At 36.2% G+C, this 14,962-nt stretch overlaps 1 protein-coding gene across 3 annotated transcripts; it reads left to right on the plus strand.

The window, feature by feature from the left end:
• Positions 1–14,689, plus strand: LOC148274831 (uncharacterized). 3 transcript variants are annotated; one of them, XM_088236510.1, is made up of 4 exons: positions 1–109; positions 1,482–1,886; positions 5,286–5,381; positions 12,848–14,689. In XM_088236510.1, the coding sequence occupies exons 2-4, from the start codon at positions 1,523–1,525 to the stop codon at positions 14,572–14,574; spliced, it is 2,187 nt and encodes a 728-aa protein (XP_088092636.1). In that variant the 5' UTR covers positions 1–109; positions 1,482–1,522; the 3' UTR covers positions 14,575–14,689. The 3 variants fall into 3 exon arrangements, with proteins under 3 accessions (XP_088092636.1, XP_088092637.1, XP_088092638.1); XM_088236511.1 differs by lacking the exons at positions 1–109; positions 1,482–1,886; positions 5,286–5,381 and adding exons at positions 8,480–8,595; positions 8,852–9,354; XM_088236512.1 differs by lacking the exons at positions 1–109; positions 1,482–1,886; positions 5,286–5,381 and adding exons at positions 8,488–8,595; positions 8,837–9,354.
• Positions 14,690–14,962: the final 273 nt, after the last annotated feature.

Below are 14,962 nucleotides of genomic sequence, written 5' to 3' on the forward strand. Positions count from 1 at the left end.
CCTGACAAGCACTGAGAGCACGCGTCTCTATCTCGTGGATTATAAATACATAAGTTACAATATTATTGGACTATTAAACGTAGTTTTCACAAAGAAATCACCGCAAAAAGTAAGTATCAATTCCAGAATGCAATCTAGAACATTATGTAAAAAGATTATGCCAATGTTCTTCCCATCAGAAGTATGTTACATTATAAATGGCGATATATTCAATTAATTTATTTTAAATAATACATATGTAGGATAAAGGTCGCTGAGGGTTTGGTTGGAGTTCCTACCCCAGTTAGAGATTGACAGAGAAGACACGAGGTTGCTGTTTGATGTTTATTTATTACATGGCGAATAAATAATGAATTGTGTCGGACAAGTGTTACGTCGATAAGGAGTTGAAGAAACTGCACTTGAACTACATGCTGGAACTGTGTGATGTCGTCGAGCTGGTATGACGTGAACTGAACTGACTGACTGACTGACTGATGTTGGCTGCGTCTTGTGGTCTCTTTATAGACGATGTTCCTTTGTAGTTCATTTCTTCATGGTAGGGACGGTGTGAATGTACTGTAGAACGATGCCCTCTGATTTCATGTGAAATACTCAGAGTTGCATTTTACGAATGTATAGGATTCGATTGAAAATGATGACATTGCATCGTCGATCATTAGTCTCTTTTAGGTGAACTAATTTAACACGTGTGTGTCATCGACTATGGACTATGGACCCTACATTACAAACAAAAAAATTAGGACGTATATATTACAAAAAAAACAAACAATGCATAACGAGAATCTTGTCAAAATAGCAGGAGAATCCTGCTCCGGAAAACCCCTTCGGATACATGGAACAGATCAACATCCAGAGCGATGTTGTTCAGCGTAGCGATAGCCCTTCCAACGGCAGGGTGCTCCTGTATATCGGAATATGAAACAATCTATGCCGACACTGTCTTAGGTAATTATCAGAAACATTCAAACCAATGCTCATCATAATCTCAGAATTATCGATCATACCGCGCAACAATCAATAAAAATGTGTAGTCAAATACACATTCCTTCTAGTCTCCAAACTGTTGTAGCCGAGCATAACCTAGGGAGACTCGGTCGGTAGAGCCGAGGATAATACCCGCACTCTCTCATGTAGAGATATCTCAGAAACTTCTTTTGGATTTTCTCTATCATAAGAGAGTAGGTGCTTCAGTTCATGTGGCCCCCAAATCGTCGAGCCACTCTCGAGTCTACTTCGCACCAAGGAGTTGTAAAGAGTTCTCAGTATGCGGGTATTTTCAAAAACCCTGGCAGTACGCAGAACAAATCCTAACATCTTCAATGCATTACCATTGATTGTCTCTATGTGTTCATGAAATGTCAGAGTGCTCACAAATCTAATAATTGTAGGAGCTGATATTTCTCTTCCCTCGTTACATGGCCAAATTATTGAAACTTCCTAGTTTTTACTTAGCATTTTACAAGGATATTTATTTTCAGATAACAAAGAACTACTTCGCATCCGTTCTCTAAGCAAAAATATGGAATTAGCTTTAGAGAATATTAAGGCTGAACCTGGAACTGGTGATTTAGATGGACATATTCTCCATACCGGGGAAAGGGCGCCGTGTCCCTTCAAAAGGGAGGAGCCAGCTGTTTCTACTGTAAAGGCTGAACCGGAGACTGGCGATGTAGAAGGAGATATTCTCTGTACTGGGGAAGGGGCGCCACGTCCCCATGTAAGCGAGGAGCCAGGTGTTGCCACCGTGAAGGCTGAACCGGGGACCAGTACTGACCAGCCTAGGATAACCAGTGATATAATTATATTCACAGAGATAGATATTGACTATCCTGACATTAAACAAGAATGTTTGGATTCCTCTCGTAATAATGGAATTGTCCCAAGTAAGTCATACTTTCTTCCGCATAATCTGCTCTGAAATCACGTTTTCTGCTCTGAAAAAACTCTTTCGGGAGAATTGCTGATATAAAGTTGAGGTGGCTGCGGTGTTTTTTGATTATTTTTTTTCATTCGCCATCTTAAAATGAAAGAATCAAAAATGACAACATTAAGTCCCGATAATTCTTACCACCATTTTACAACATTTCATTAAAATAAGTTATTTTATTTTACAATCAAAAGATCGAGTTTGTCCGAACTTTTGTAGACAAAGACTGGACAAAACTCCCTGGGGAGTTGTTTAACATATTACAACAGAGATGAAGAACACTTTAGAGAAGGTAATATACAAGTCTAAACATCTACAGGGCTATGTAGATAAAATAATTTAATTAGATGAATGTTACCCGAATAAATAAAGGTTTGAGCTCTTTAAATTCACAAACATCAACAGATGAACGCATTGAAGGAATTCATGTGCTCAAATATGGGCAGAGTGGCAAATGTTACATAGTGTGTAAAGTGGCCACTAAAGCGTTCTTTATCTCTGTTGTCTGTTGTAATATGTTAAAAGAACATTAGATACTTTTTTAATTACAGTGAAACCTCTATCTATCAATATTATGTATCTTTTTTGGGTGATACCGTGTATGTTGGATTTGATCCGACGTTTCGGCTACCATTGCAGGAGCCATCTTCAGGGAAAACTGTGTGTTTTATAGAGAAATGTATGTGTTTATGTACTAGTAATTTGTACCGTGTCACAGTCAGCAGTAGGCACATTTCTAGTTTTGTAGGAAAGAATAATTATGTTTATGTACTAGTAATTTGTACCGTGTCGCAGTCGGCAGTAGGCACATTTCTATTCGTTTTTGTCTTATGTAGTGCTGGGAACCATGTTGAATTTAATTTAAGCCTGTCGTCTTTGTTTATATTATTTGGATGTCTGTGTATTTCAATTGCCTCTTTTATTATTCGTGCACTATAATGTAGAATTTTCGGCTCAAAGGCGAAAATGCCTGTATCTATAAAGTGTTCCGCTATTGCGGATTTGTCTGGGTGCCCAAGTTTATCCAACATACACGGTATCACCCAAAAAAGATACATAATATTGATAACAGTGACCGTGAAAACCTTCGCACCTATTCCTCTATCTATCGTTTTTAAAGGGACTTATTGAAATAAACTATGAATGCGGGAATTAGAGGTCAATACACAAGGAGATAAGATCGGGTGAAGATACCGCCCTGGGAATCTGCATTACCATTGGCAGGTTCAAATTCTAAAAAAGATATAAGTTTCAGGTGTAAATAAATGTACAGAACATAAACAAAAAAAATAAAAAAATATTGCATTGGAATTAATCTTTCACCGACGTTTGTTTTATTCCCGTAAGCCAACATTATATTTTAGGCTTTGCAAATAATATTTTTTTCGGCATCAGTTATTGAACGTGAGTAGTAGAATGTTTTTAATTTTTCGAAGATAGTGCATGCTTCTGGAAATGAAGGAACAGGCGGCGGCTCCTCTTCATCGATATCGACATCTTCAGCTGTCTCCTTCAGCCTCGCGTCACACGAGCTTTCGATAGTTTCTATCCCACACGTTGGGAAATTGTCGTCAAATGTAACAAAATTGTTGAAATTTGTCGGTGTATCAAGTCTTAGCCAATCGTCTTCAGAAATTCTAACTTGTACTAATTGTCATTATATCTCCCTTTCTCTTTCGAACGTTTTGCGCATTAGAACATACAAAACATATTCAAATATGAATATATTACAACAGAGATGAAGAACATTTAAGAGAAGGTAATGTAGAAGTCTAGGCATCTACAGGGCTTATGACCTGTCAATGGCTGGTTTAAGTGGCCACTACACACTGTGTAACATTCACCATTCTGCCTATATTTGAACATCTATATTCCTTCAATTCTTTCATCTGTTGATGTTTGTGAAGTTGAAGAGCTGGAACCTTTATTTATGCTAGTGAGATTCATCTAATTGAATTATTTCACCTACATACTAGGCATCGCCTGAAAATGTTATTTTTTCAATTTCTATACTTCTTCATGGACCAGGTAATTTATCAACAATATTTTGAGTTTGTCCAAATTTTTGTAGACTAGGACTGGATTCAACTCCCTGGGGAGCTGTTTATATTAACATGTTACAAGAGAGATGAAGAACATTTAAGAGAAGGAAATATAGAAGTCTAGGCGTCTACAGGGCTTATGACCTGTCAATGGCTGGTTTAAGTGGCCACTTTACACACTGTGTAACATTCACCATTCTGCCTATATTTGAACATCTATATTCCTTCAATTCTTTCATCTGTTGATAATTGTGAAGTTCAAGAGCTGAAACCTTTATTTATGCTGGTGAGATTCATCTAATTGAATTATTTCACCTACATACTAGACTAGGCAACGCCTGAAAATGTTATTTTTTCGATTTCCAGACTTGTTTATGGACCAGGTAATTTATCAGCAATATTTTGAGTTTGTCCAAATTTTTGTAGACAAGGACTGGATTCAACTCCCTGGGGAGATGTTTATATTAACATATTACAACAGAGATGAAGAACATTTAAGATAAGTTAATGTAGAAGTCTAGGCATCTACAGGGCTTATGACCTGTCAATGGCTGGTTTAAGTAGCCACTTTACACACTGTGTAACATTGACAATTCTGCCTATATTTGAACATCTATATTCCTTCAATTCCTTCATCTGTTGATGTTTGTGAAGTTAAAGAGCTGAAACCTTTATTTATGCTGAATGTCAAATACGCATCTTAATTCAAACGAGGAATGCGGTAAAACAGTGGATAGAGAATCGTTTGATGCGATCAATTTTTGTATGTTTCATATGAAATTATTTCGGAGTTGGAAGAAATAAACGACACATCCGGGAAAACTATTATTCAAGGAACGCTAGATAGAGGTTTGTCTGTATTCAATTTTTGTTTAAAATTTAAAAATGTTAAAGTTTAAGGTTGAAAAATTTTTCAACATTAACATATTTGGTATTTTTGTTTTTGCCCTAATAGTCAGCACGTCTGTCTACCATCCAAAACTTCTTCTTAAAAATTAAAAAAGCGATTCATAATAAGAAAAAAAATATTAATAACGAAATAAACAATATTTCTTTTAGTCCACTCCTGTCTAGCTTCGAAAATAATCATATCGAATTAACACCCTTTCAAAAAAAAATGACTGAATTTATTAGATCCACGTGTAGTATTTGTAAACGTGATAAAAATAAAATAGGAAAGATTTCATTAGTTACGTAAACCTTGACGAAGAAGCTTGTTTGCTTTAAAACCGGTTAGTATAAAAAAAATAAAGAAATAAGTGGTTTAAAAACAAAGTTGTTTTATTTATTTTATGATAATGTTTTTGTTTCAGGTTTGCAAGCAAGCCAGAAATATTTTGCCTGTTCAGAGTGTCAATATAAATGTCTGCGGAAATTTAATTTGATATCGCACATGCTAACTCATACTGGTGAGAAACCATTCTCTTGTTCAGTGTGCCAATTTAAGTGTTCACTCAGGAATATATTGAAATCACACATGTTTACCCATAGTGGTGAGAAACCGTTCTCATGCTCGGAGTGCCAATTTAAATGCTCGCAAAGAAGTTCTTTAAAAAGTCACATGTTCACTCATACTGGTGAGAAACCATTCTCATGCTCCGAATGCCAATATAAATGTTCACAAAAAGGCCAGTTAAAATCACATATGTTTACTCATACCGGTGAAAAATCATTGTCATGTTCAGTGTGCCAATTTAAATGTTCGCGGAAATGTGATTTAAAATCACACATGTTTTCTCATACTGATGAGAAACCATTATCGTGCTCCGAATGCCAATACAAATGTTCACGAAAGGATCGGTTAAAATTACACATATTAACTCATTCTGGTGAGAAACCATTCTCATGCACAGAGTGCCTATTCGCATGTTCACGGAATTGTGATTTGAAATCACACATGTTAACTCATACTGGTGAGAAGCCATTCGCATGCTCAGAGTGCCGATTTGGTTTTTCACGAAAAAGCGAATTGAAAAGACACATGTCAACTCATACAGGTGAGAAAGCATTCTCATGCGCAGAGTGCTTATTTGCATGTTCACGGAATTGTGAATTAAAATCACACATGTTTACTCATACTGGTGAAAAGCCATTTACATGCTCAGAGTGCCGATTTAGTTTTTCACGAAAAAGTGAATTAAAAAGACACATGTCAACTCATACCGGTGAGAAACCATTCTCATGCTCAGAATGCGCATTTAAATGTTCACGGAAGCATATGTTGACATCACACATGTTGACCCATACTGGCGAAAAGTTATCCTCCTGATCCTATTGCGAATACAAGTTTTCTTTAAGGAGTGAATTTATCCCTCATTTATTAATTATATTGATGATGAATGACATCACATTGGTGATAAAGTTTGAACCGTGAAATTATTAAATGGATTAATTCAAAATTAATTTTATAAGTAATTTAAATCCAAAAAAAGTCATTCAAAAAGAAAATTGCAAAATTTAAAAGCAACTCAAAATGCTTTATTTTGTAATGATTTGAAGGATAAATAAATTATCTTTAAACAATAGAAGAATTTAAGTCAAAATACTAGTGGATTGCACAATACAATACTTACTTTCATTTTCACAAAAGTGTATTACCTCAATATAAAAATGTCACCATTTACTTGTGTTTTATTAATGAAAATATAATGAATATTGTAAAAAGAATGATTTTGATGTAAAAAATATTTCTACGTAAATCTTGCCGGCCTCGTGGTGTACTGGTCAGCGGGTTTGTCTACCATGCAAGAGGTCTCGGGTTCGATTCCCGTGAAATGAAATATTTATTTTAAAGGGTGTTTTCACACTAGAATATTTCATAGTTCCTGAACTGGTACCTTGCGTAAGACTAATGATCTTACCTTCACGAAAAAAAAATACCCTGCGATTGGTCTACCATGCAGTGCTCTATGCACCATTAGGTGCGAAAAGAGAATGATGATGATGATGAAGTCTTCACGGAGGTTTATTTTTTTTTACTATATTCGCGTAGGGTCCATAGTCTATAATCGATGACACACACACGTGTCAAATTAGTTAACCTGAAGTAGACTTATGATCGACGATGCAATGTCATCATTTTCTATCGAATCCATTACATACGTATAGTGCAACTCTTACGCTTACGATTGCATGTTAAACCGGGAGCATTGTTCTGCAGTAAATTCACATCGTCCCAACCACGAAGAAATTAACTACAAAGAAACGTCGTCTATAAAGAGACCACAGGACGCAACGCCAGTCAGTCGGCCCAACAAATTCAGTTCAGTCAGTCTGTCCAGCTCGACGACGTCACACAGTTCCAGCGTGTAGTTCAAATGCAATATTTTATCGCCGCTACGCTCCCGCTACACAACCAAGACCTGTATTTTATTCGCCATGTAATAAATACGCATTAAATAGCGACCTCGTGCCTTTTCTGTCAATCTCCAACTATGGTAGGAACTTTAACCAACACCAAACAACCTAATCCTACAGTGACAAGTTATTTGTATCTTGCTTTTGTTTTATGCGAGGTTTTATCGAATATATTTATCTTGAAATTGTATGCAGTAGATTTTAACTTTGTTTCACCACGCACGTGTGGCTAACAGGCTGTTTGTTAATTCCTGGAAGATGATTGATGCCAATAGACAGGGATAATGCCTATTGTCTCAGTGTTTTATAATGGGTACGCAAAATTACCGTTCAATTTTGTTTTTTTCATTAATATTAGACAATGTCGGCCTCGTGGTGTAATGGTCAGCACGTATTTCTTCCATACAAGAGGTCTCGGATTCGATCCCCGACAACCTTCACTCTGACCGAATGCTTTCACTCTAAAATATTTCATCGTCCCTGGACTGGCACCGGAAGCGTAAGACAGATCATCTTATCTTCATGTTACAAAAAAATTATCAAGATACGCTGTGATTGGTGTACCAATGCAGTGCCGCATGCACCATTAAGTGCGGAAAGGGAATAATAAAGATTATGATTTTTTTATATATACTTTCTTACACCATTTACAAACATACATTACTTGTTCGAATACCTTTCATGGAATGAATCGACTAACCCCATCAATGGAAACTGTATTCGACGAAATAAAAATATTTTAATTTATTGCAACAGAGAGGGAAAACATTATTGAGAAGGGAATATGGAAGTCTAGGCATTTACAGGGCTTGTGACCTGTCATTGGCTGGTTTAAGTGGCCACTTTAAACACTGTGTAACCACTCACCATTCCACCCATGTTTAAACATCCACATTTCCTCAACTCTTCCATCTGTTGACTTTTGTGAAGTAAAGGAGCTGAAACCTTTATCACGCGGGTGAGATTCATCCGGCTGAACCAAATCATGTATAAAACTATGGAACCGTACTGTATGTTTCCTGAATAAAAGAAAATAATAACAACAATATACCTAATAAAATTACCTACTAAGGTACTTAAAACTATAATTAATCTCTAGCCATAATTGCTATGCTTGTTTGTGGATTGTCATTCACATTATATTTTATCTGTGGTTCTCCTGTCAAGCGCTGAGAGCACGCGTCCCTTTCTCGTGGATTATAAATACATCAATTACAATATTATTAGACGATTAAACGAAGTTTTTACCCACAAATCGCCACAAAAGTAAGTAACAATTCCTGTTTGTAAGTAAATAATGACCGATGCAATGTCATGTTTTAGAAGGCGTTTAATATCTGGCAAATTTGGTGCTATGGTGCAGCCATAGAATTAAAAATAGTCTAGAAGTAGCGTAAAATCATATTTGAGTACATTGGACAATGGTTTACTTAGTATTATGTAAATGCGATTCTTTCTTTGTTTAATTATATTTTGTTTTCTTCATAAATACTTTGTTTTATTTAAGGGTATTTATTTTTAGAGTAATCAAAGATTGAATAAACTTCCTATTCATTTTCGAATGTGGGATTATGGAAATCTTTGAGAAAAGCGAAGAGCTAGCTGTTACTACCGGGAAGGCTGAGCCAAGTAATAGTCGCGTAGAAGAAGATATTCTCTATACTAAGAAAGAGGCGCTATATTCCGGCAGAAGCAAGGAGCCAGTTGTTGCTATCGTGAAGGCTGAACCGGTGGCTGGTTACGTAGGAGATACTGTCCATTCTGAGGTTGGGGCACCACATGTTGATGTTACTTCCGTGAAGGTTGAACCGGTGACTGATGATATAAAAGGAGATATTCTCCTCAGTAATAAAGGGGCTCTATATTCCTGCAAAAGCGAGGAGCCAGGTGTTGCTACCGTGAAGGCTGAACCGGAGACCAGTACTGACCAGCCTAGGAAAATTATATTCACAGAAGTAGATATCCACTATCCTGACATTAAACAAGAATGTTTGGATTCCTCTCGTAATAAGAAAATTGCCTCAAGTAAGTAAAACTTTCTTCCGCGTTGTCTGCTCTAAAATTACGTCTGTGGACTACGGATGTTGGTATGCAGAGGACTTTAAATCCTCTGAAGGAAGATTACATTATTTCTGATGTAAAATTAAGTCGGCATTAGTGTTCATCATTCCCTTTCCGCGCCTAATGATGCATAGCGCACTGCATTGGTACACCAACCGCAGTGCATCTTGATCATTTTTCGTTACATGAAGATAAGATGATCAGTCTTACGCTTCAGGTACCAGTCCAGGGACCATGAAATATTCAGGTGTAAAACACTCTTTTAAATAAATCTTTCATATCAACCATGTCGGGAATCGAACCCGAGACCTCTCGCTTGGTAGGCAAACGCGCTGACCATCACACCACGAGGCCGACAGAGTCGGCAAAGTCGGCATTAGTGTTAAATTATTCATTTAATTATATTTGTCATCTCTTAATAAAATAATACAGTATTTTATTTTATTTTTATTTTATCTTATTAGGTAATTCAACAAAGGTATACTCTAGGAAACATACAATCTTACATGCATGTATATATTCAACTATAGAATTACACAAAATAGATTTATAAATTAAGGTGTAATACATATTTTTGAATATTTAAAAAAATATATTATACAGGATACAATGCAATAAAAAAAAGTTGTATGTGTGTACTTACTAAATAAGATTTATTCCTTAGAGATTATTTGCAAAAGCTGAGAGACTATCAAGAAAAATGACAATTTTATTGTTTCGGCAGTATATATTATATTCCCGACACATTCGGGCCATAGGTGTGTGGTATGTAGCATTATTTGAAAACAAAGGCAGACAAATATTTCCCGATATCTGAGTGTTCTCAATCCCGCATTTATTTGTACTGTATTTAGGGGGTTAGTATGTTAACATTTAGTTCCGTTCATTCTTATAGGCATTTAATCACCATGCCACTACTACTACTCTACCATCACCTCATTTCCCCGTAGGGGTAGGCAGAGAGAATGGACCGCCGCACACGTCTATCCTGGCACACATTTCTAGCTTCTTCCACATTCATACATCTTGTCATACACGCCTTTCGGTTCTGCCTGCTTTTGATGTGACCAGACTTAAGATTTTGGTTTATCTGATCACGGCACGTCGTCATGTAAGATTTCTGTTTTATCATTTATTTAACACTTTATTTACAATATATAATTATTTTTTTAAATAAAAACCTTTATTAGCATAAAAAAACAAAACATACAGCAAAAAAATGTAACACTTAAGGTTGAACTTGCCAAAAAAGAGTCTGGCTCTTGTGTTTGGCAAGTTTACAAAATATTTTTAAAAAGAAACAAAAAATTCGAAACAAAATAACATAATAAAAAAAAATTAAACAGTTGTAAAAATTAAGAAAACCTAATTCTAATAACAAATAAAAAATATATACATATTAGGGCGGGCATATTTCCTTAAGGCAATTTCTTCCTACCTACCCAAACCGTTCAGTTTGAGAAAATTACAAATACATTGATTCTTTCGTTGTCAAGAACCATTTTAAAGACCCCTTTTTAATCACCATTCCCATTATAAAATTTATTAATGTTAACGAATATATCATCATCATAAGCCGTCTCTTGTCCAATGGTGAACATAGGCCTCCCCCTTTAGTCTCCATATCTCCCTATCCTGAGCCAACCGCATCCAGCCACCTGCAACTCGTCTTATGTCATCAGACCACCTTGTCCGAGGCCTGCCGACACTTCTTCCACCCGTTTTCTGGGTCGCCATTCCAGGACTTTTTTGGTCCATCTAGGGTCTGTGGTTCTGGCTATATGACCAGCCCAGCTCCATTTCTTGTTGACAGCCCTGTGGACCACATCGGTGACCTTTGTTCTCGCTCCAATACAGGGAGAACACAAGCATCAAAAAGTTTCTTCTTTAAGTAATGTGAATACTTCGGAGATTTTAGGATATATGAGAGCTTACCAAAGGCAGCCCATGCTGAACCTCGCCTTCTTTCTATGTCTACTTCTTGATTAACAAATATATGCCATTAAATAATAATAAACTTCAAACATTCAATTTTCGTGTATTTACTATAAGATTTTCAGGCTTAACAATTCCACATTTCGTCTTTTTGAGATCCGTACCGTATGTAAGGCTGAGAAAAGCATTAACGACAAAATCAACAAAGGAGCTCTGCGCTAGTTCGGACATGTAGAACGAATGGATAGCGAAAGAACGGCTAAGAAAATTTACAATGCGAATGTTGATGGATGCAGAAATAGAGGTAGACTGAGAAAGACATGGCATGGCTTTGTTGGATTTGTCCAACAAATACTTGAATATGGACAAGTCAAAAGTTGGAATAATCGGCGCGCGTGCATGAGAAGATGTATGAATGTAGAAGAAGCGAGATCTGTATGCAAAGATAGGCATTCTATCCTCTCTGCCTACCCTTACGGGGAAACGGCGTGATGGTTTGTTGTTGTTTTTTTTATTGCTGTAATGGTCAGCAAGTTTGCCTACCATAAGGTCTTAGGTTTGGTTTCTGATGGTTGTTGACCTGACATGTTTATTTAAAAAGGGGTTTTTCATAACAATATTCCATGGTCTTTTGACTAGCCCTGAATAACTCTAGTTTTATAAAGATAACAACAATATTTTTAGTTTGTCCAAATTTTTGTAGACAAGGACTAAAGAGCTAAAACCTTTATTTATGCGGGTGAGATTCATGTAATTGAATTATTTCACCTACATACTAGACTAGGCAACGCCTGAGAATGTTATTTTTTCAATTTCTATACTTCTTCATGGACCAGGACCTTTAACTTCACAAACATCAACAGATGAATAAATTGAAGGAATATAGATGTTCAAATATAGGCAGAATGGTGAATGTTACACAGTGTGTAAAGTGGCCACTTAAACCAGCCATTGATAGGTCATAAGCCCTGTAGATGCCTAGAGTTCTATATTACCTTTTCTTAAATGTTCTTTATCTCCGTTGTAGTATGTTAATATAAACAGCTCCCCAGGGAGTTGAATCCAGTCCTTGTCTACAAAAATTTGGACAAACTAAAAATATTGTTGATAAATTACCTGGTCCATGAAGAAGTATAGAAATTGAAAAAATAACATTTTCAGGCGTTGCCTAGTATGTAGGTGAAATAATTCAATTACATGAATCTCACCCGCATAAATAAAGGTTTTAGCTCTTTAACTTCACAAACATCAACAGATGAATAAACTGAAGGAATATAGATGTTCAAATATAGGCAGAATGGTGAATGTTACACAGTGTGTAAAGTGGCCACTTAAACCAGCCGTTGATAGGTCATAAGCCCTGTAGATGCCTAGAGTTCTATATTACCTTTTCTTAAATGTTCTTTATCTCCGTTGTAGTATGTTATTATAAAGATAAAACTAATCATCTTATATTCATCTCATTCAAATTATCAAGATTCTCTGCGATTGCAATGCAGTGATAATTATGTTTTCGTTTCAGGTTTACAAAGAAACAAGAAATTATTTGCCTGTTCAGAGTGTCAATATAAATGTCCACGCAGAAGAGATTTAATATCGCACACGTTTACTCATACCGGTGAGAAAGCATTTAGATGCTCAGAGTGTCGATACAAATGTTCTCGAAAGGCTCAGTTGAAATCACACATGTTGACTCATACTGGCGAGAAACCATTCTCGTGCTCAGAGTGCCTATACAAATGTCCACGTAAGAGAGATTTGGTATCGCACATGTTAACTCATACTGGTGAGAAACCATTTACATGCTCCGAGTGTCAATACAAATGTTCACGAAAGGGTCAGTTGAAGTTACACAATTTAACTCATACAGGTGAGAAACCATTCTCATGCAGTGAATGCAAATATGAGTGTTTACTAAAACATGTTTTAAAAAGACATATGTTAACTCACACTGGCGAAAAACCGTTCTCATGCTTAATTTGCCCATTCAAATGTTCACAAAAAGGTAATTTGAAATCACACATGTTAACTCATTCTGGCGAGAAACCGTTATCATGCTCAGAGTGCCAATATAAATGTCTACTAAAGAGTACATTAAAATCACACATTTTAAGTCATACTGGCGAGAAACCGTTCTCGTGCTCAGAGTGCCAATATAAATTTTCATTCCAGAGTAAATTAAAATCACACATTTTAAGTCATACTGGCGAGAAACCTTTCTCCTGCTCAGAGTGCCAATTTGAATGTTCGCAGAAGGGTCAGTTAAAATCACACATGTTTACTCATTCTGGTGATAAAGCGTTTACATGTTCAGAGTGCCGATACAAATGTTCACGAAAGGGTCAATTGAAATCACACATGTTAACTCATACTGGCGAGAAACCGTTCTCATGCTCAGAGTGCCAATATAAATGTTCGCTCAGGAGTACATTAAAATTGCACATGTTAACTCATTCTGGCGATAAACCGTTTTCATGCTCAGAGTGCCAATATAAATGTTCACTCAGAAGTACATTAAAATCACACGTTTTGAGTCATACTGGTGAGAAACCGTTCTCATGCTCAGAGTGCCAATTTAAATGTACACAAAAGGGTCAGTTAAAATCACATATGTTAACTCATACTGGTGATAAAGCATTTAGATGTTTAGAGTGCCAATATAAATGTTTGCGGAAGGGTCAGTTAAAATTACATATGTTAACTCATACTGGTGAGAAAGCATTTACATGTTCAGGGTGTCAATACAAATGTTCACGAAAAGGTCAGTTAAAATTGCATATGTTAACTCATTCTGGTGAGAAACCATTTTCATGCAGTGAGTGCAAATATGAATGTTTACTAAGAAATGATTTTAAAAGGCACATTTCAACTCATACTGGCGAAAAACCAATCTCGTGCACACTGTGCCTATTCAAATGTTCAAACGGAGGTTCTTTACAAACTCACATGTTAACTCATACTGGCGAAAAACCATTCTCATGCTCAGTGTGCCAATTTAAATGTTCACAAAAGGGCAATTTGAAATCACACATGTTAACTCACGCTGGTGAGAAACCGTTCTCGTGCTCTGAATGCCAAAATAAATATTCACGGAAGTATAAGTTGAAGTTGCACGCGTTAACTCATACTGGTGAGAAGCCATTTTCGTGCTCAGTGTGTCAATTCAAATGTTCACGAGAAATTATATTAACTTCACACATGTTGACTCATCCGGTTGCGAATACAATTTTTTTAAAAGAAGTGAATTAATTGATCATTCATTAAATCGTATTTGTGAGAACGTTCTAACTGTGGAATCACTGTGATGCCACTGCATGACGTAACCAATACTATTTTGAATTGAATAAATGGGTGATTTAAATGACAATTGTCTTTTGTATGCTGACGATGACGTGCTTCTTGCTAACAACAAAGAGGAACTGCAATTCTTAGTAACAAAGATCTACGATGTATGCAAGGGAAGCGATTTGCTGATGAATGTTGATAAATCGGATGTGATGGTTATTGAAAGAAATGAAAGTATGACTTAATGTGAAATCACTTTGAATGGAGTTATACTAAAACGAGTAGAGGAATTTGTGTATCTGGGAAGTACGTTTACTAGGGATGGAATGACTGTAAAAGTTATTGAAAGGAG

This window comes from Micrasema longulum, unplaced genomic scaffold, assembly GCF_059751315.1.
Source record: "Micrasema longulum isolate JH-2025_06_02 unplaced genomic scaffold, ASM5975131v1 h1tg001567l, whole genome shotgun sequence".
NCBI classification, from domain to species: Eukaryota; Metazoa; Arthropoda; class Insecta; order Trichoptera; family Brachycentridae; genus Micrasema; species Micrasema longulum.

Excerpts from the sequence above, each read along its gene's own strand:
- LOC148274831 (XM_088236510.1), top strand. The coding sequence starts at position 1,523 with ATGGAATTAGCTTTAGAGAATATTAAGGCTGAACCTGGAACTGGTGAT. Across the intron at positions 1,887-5,285 it reads TAATAATGGAATTGTCCCAA|GTTTGCAAGCAAGCCAGAAA; the intron begins GTAAGTCATACT and ends TTTTTGTTTCAG. Across the intron at positions 5,382-12,847 it reads GCACATGCTAACTCATACTG|GTTTACAAAGAAACAAGAAA; the intron begins GTGAGAAACCAT and ends TTTTCGTTTCAG.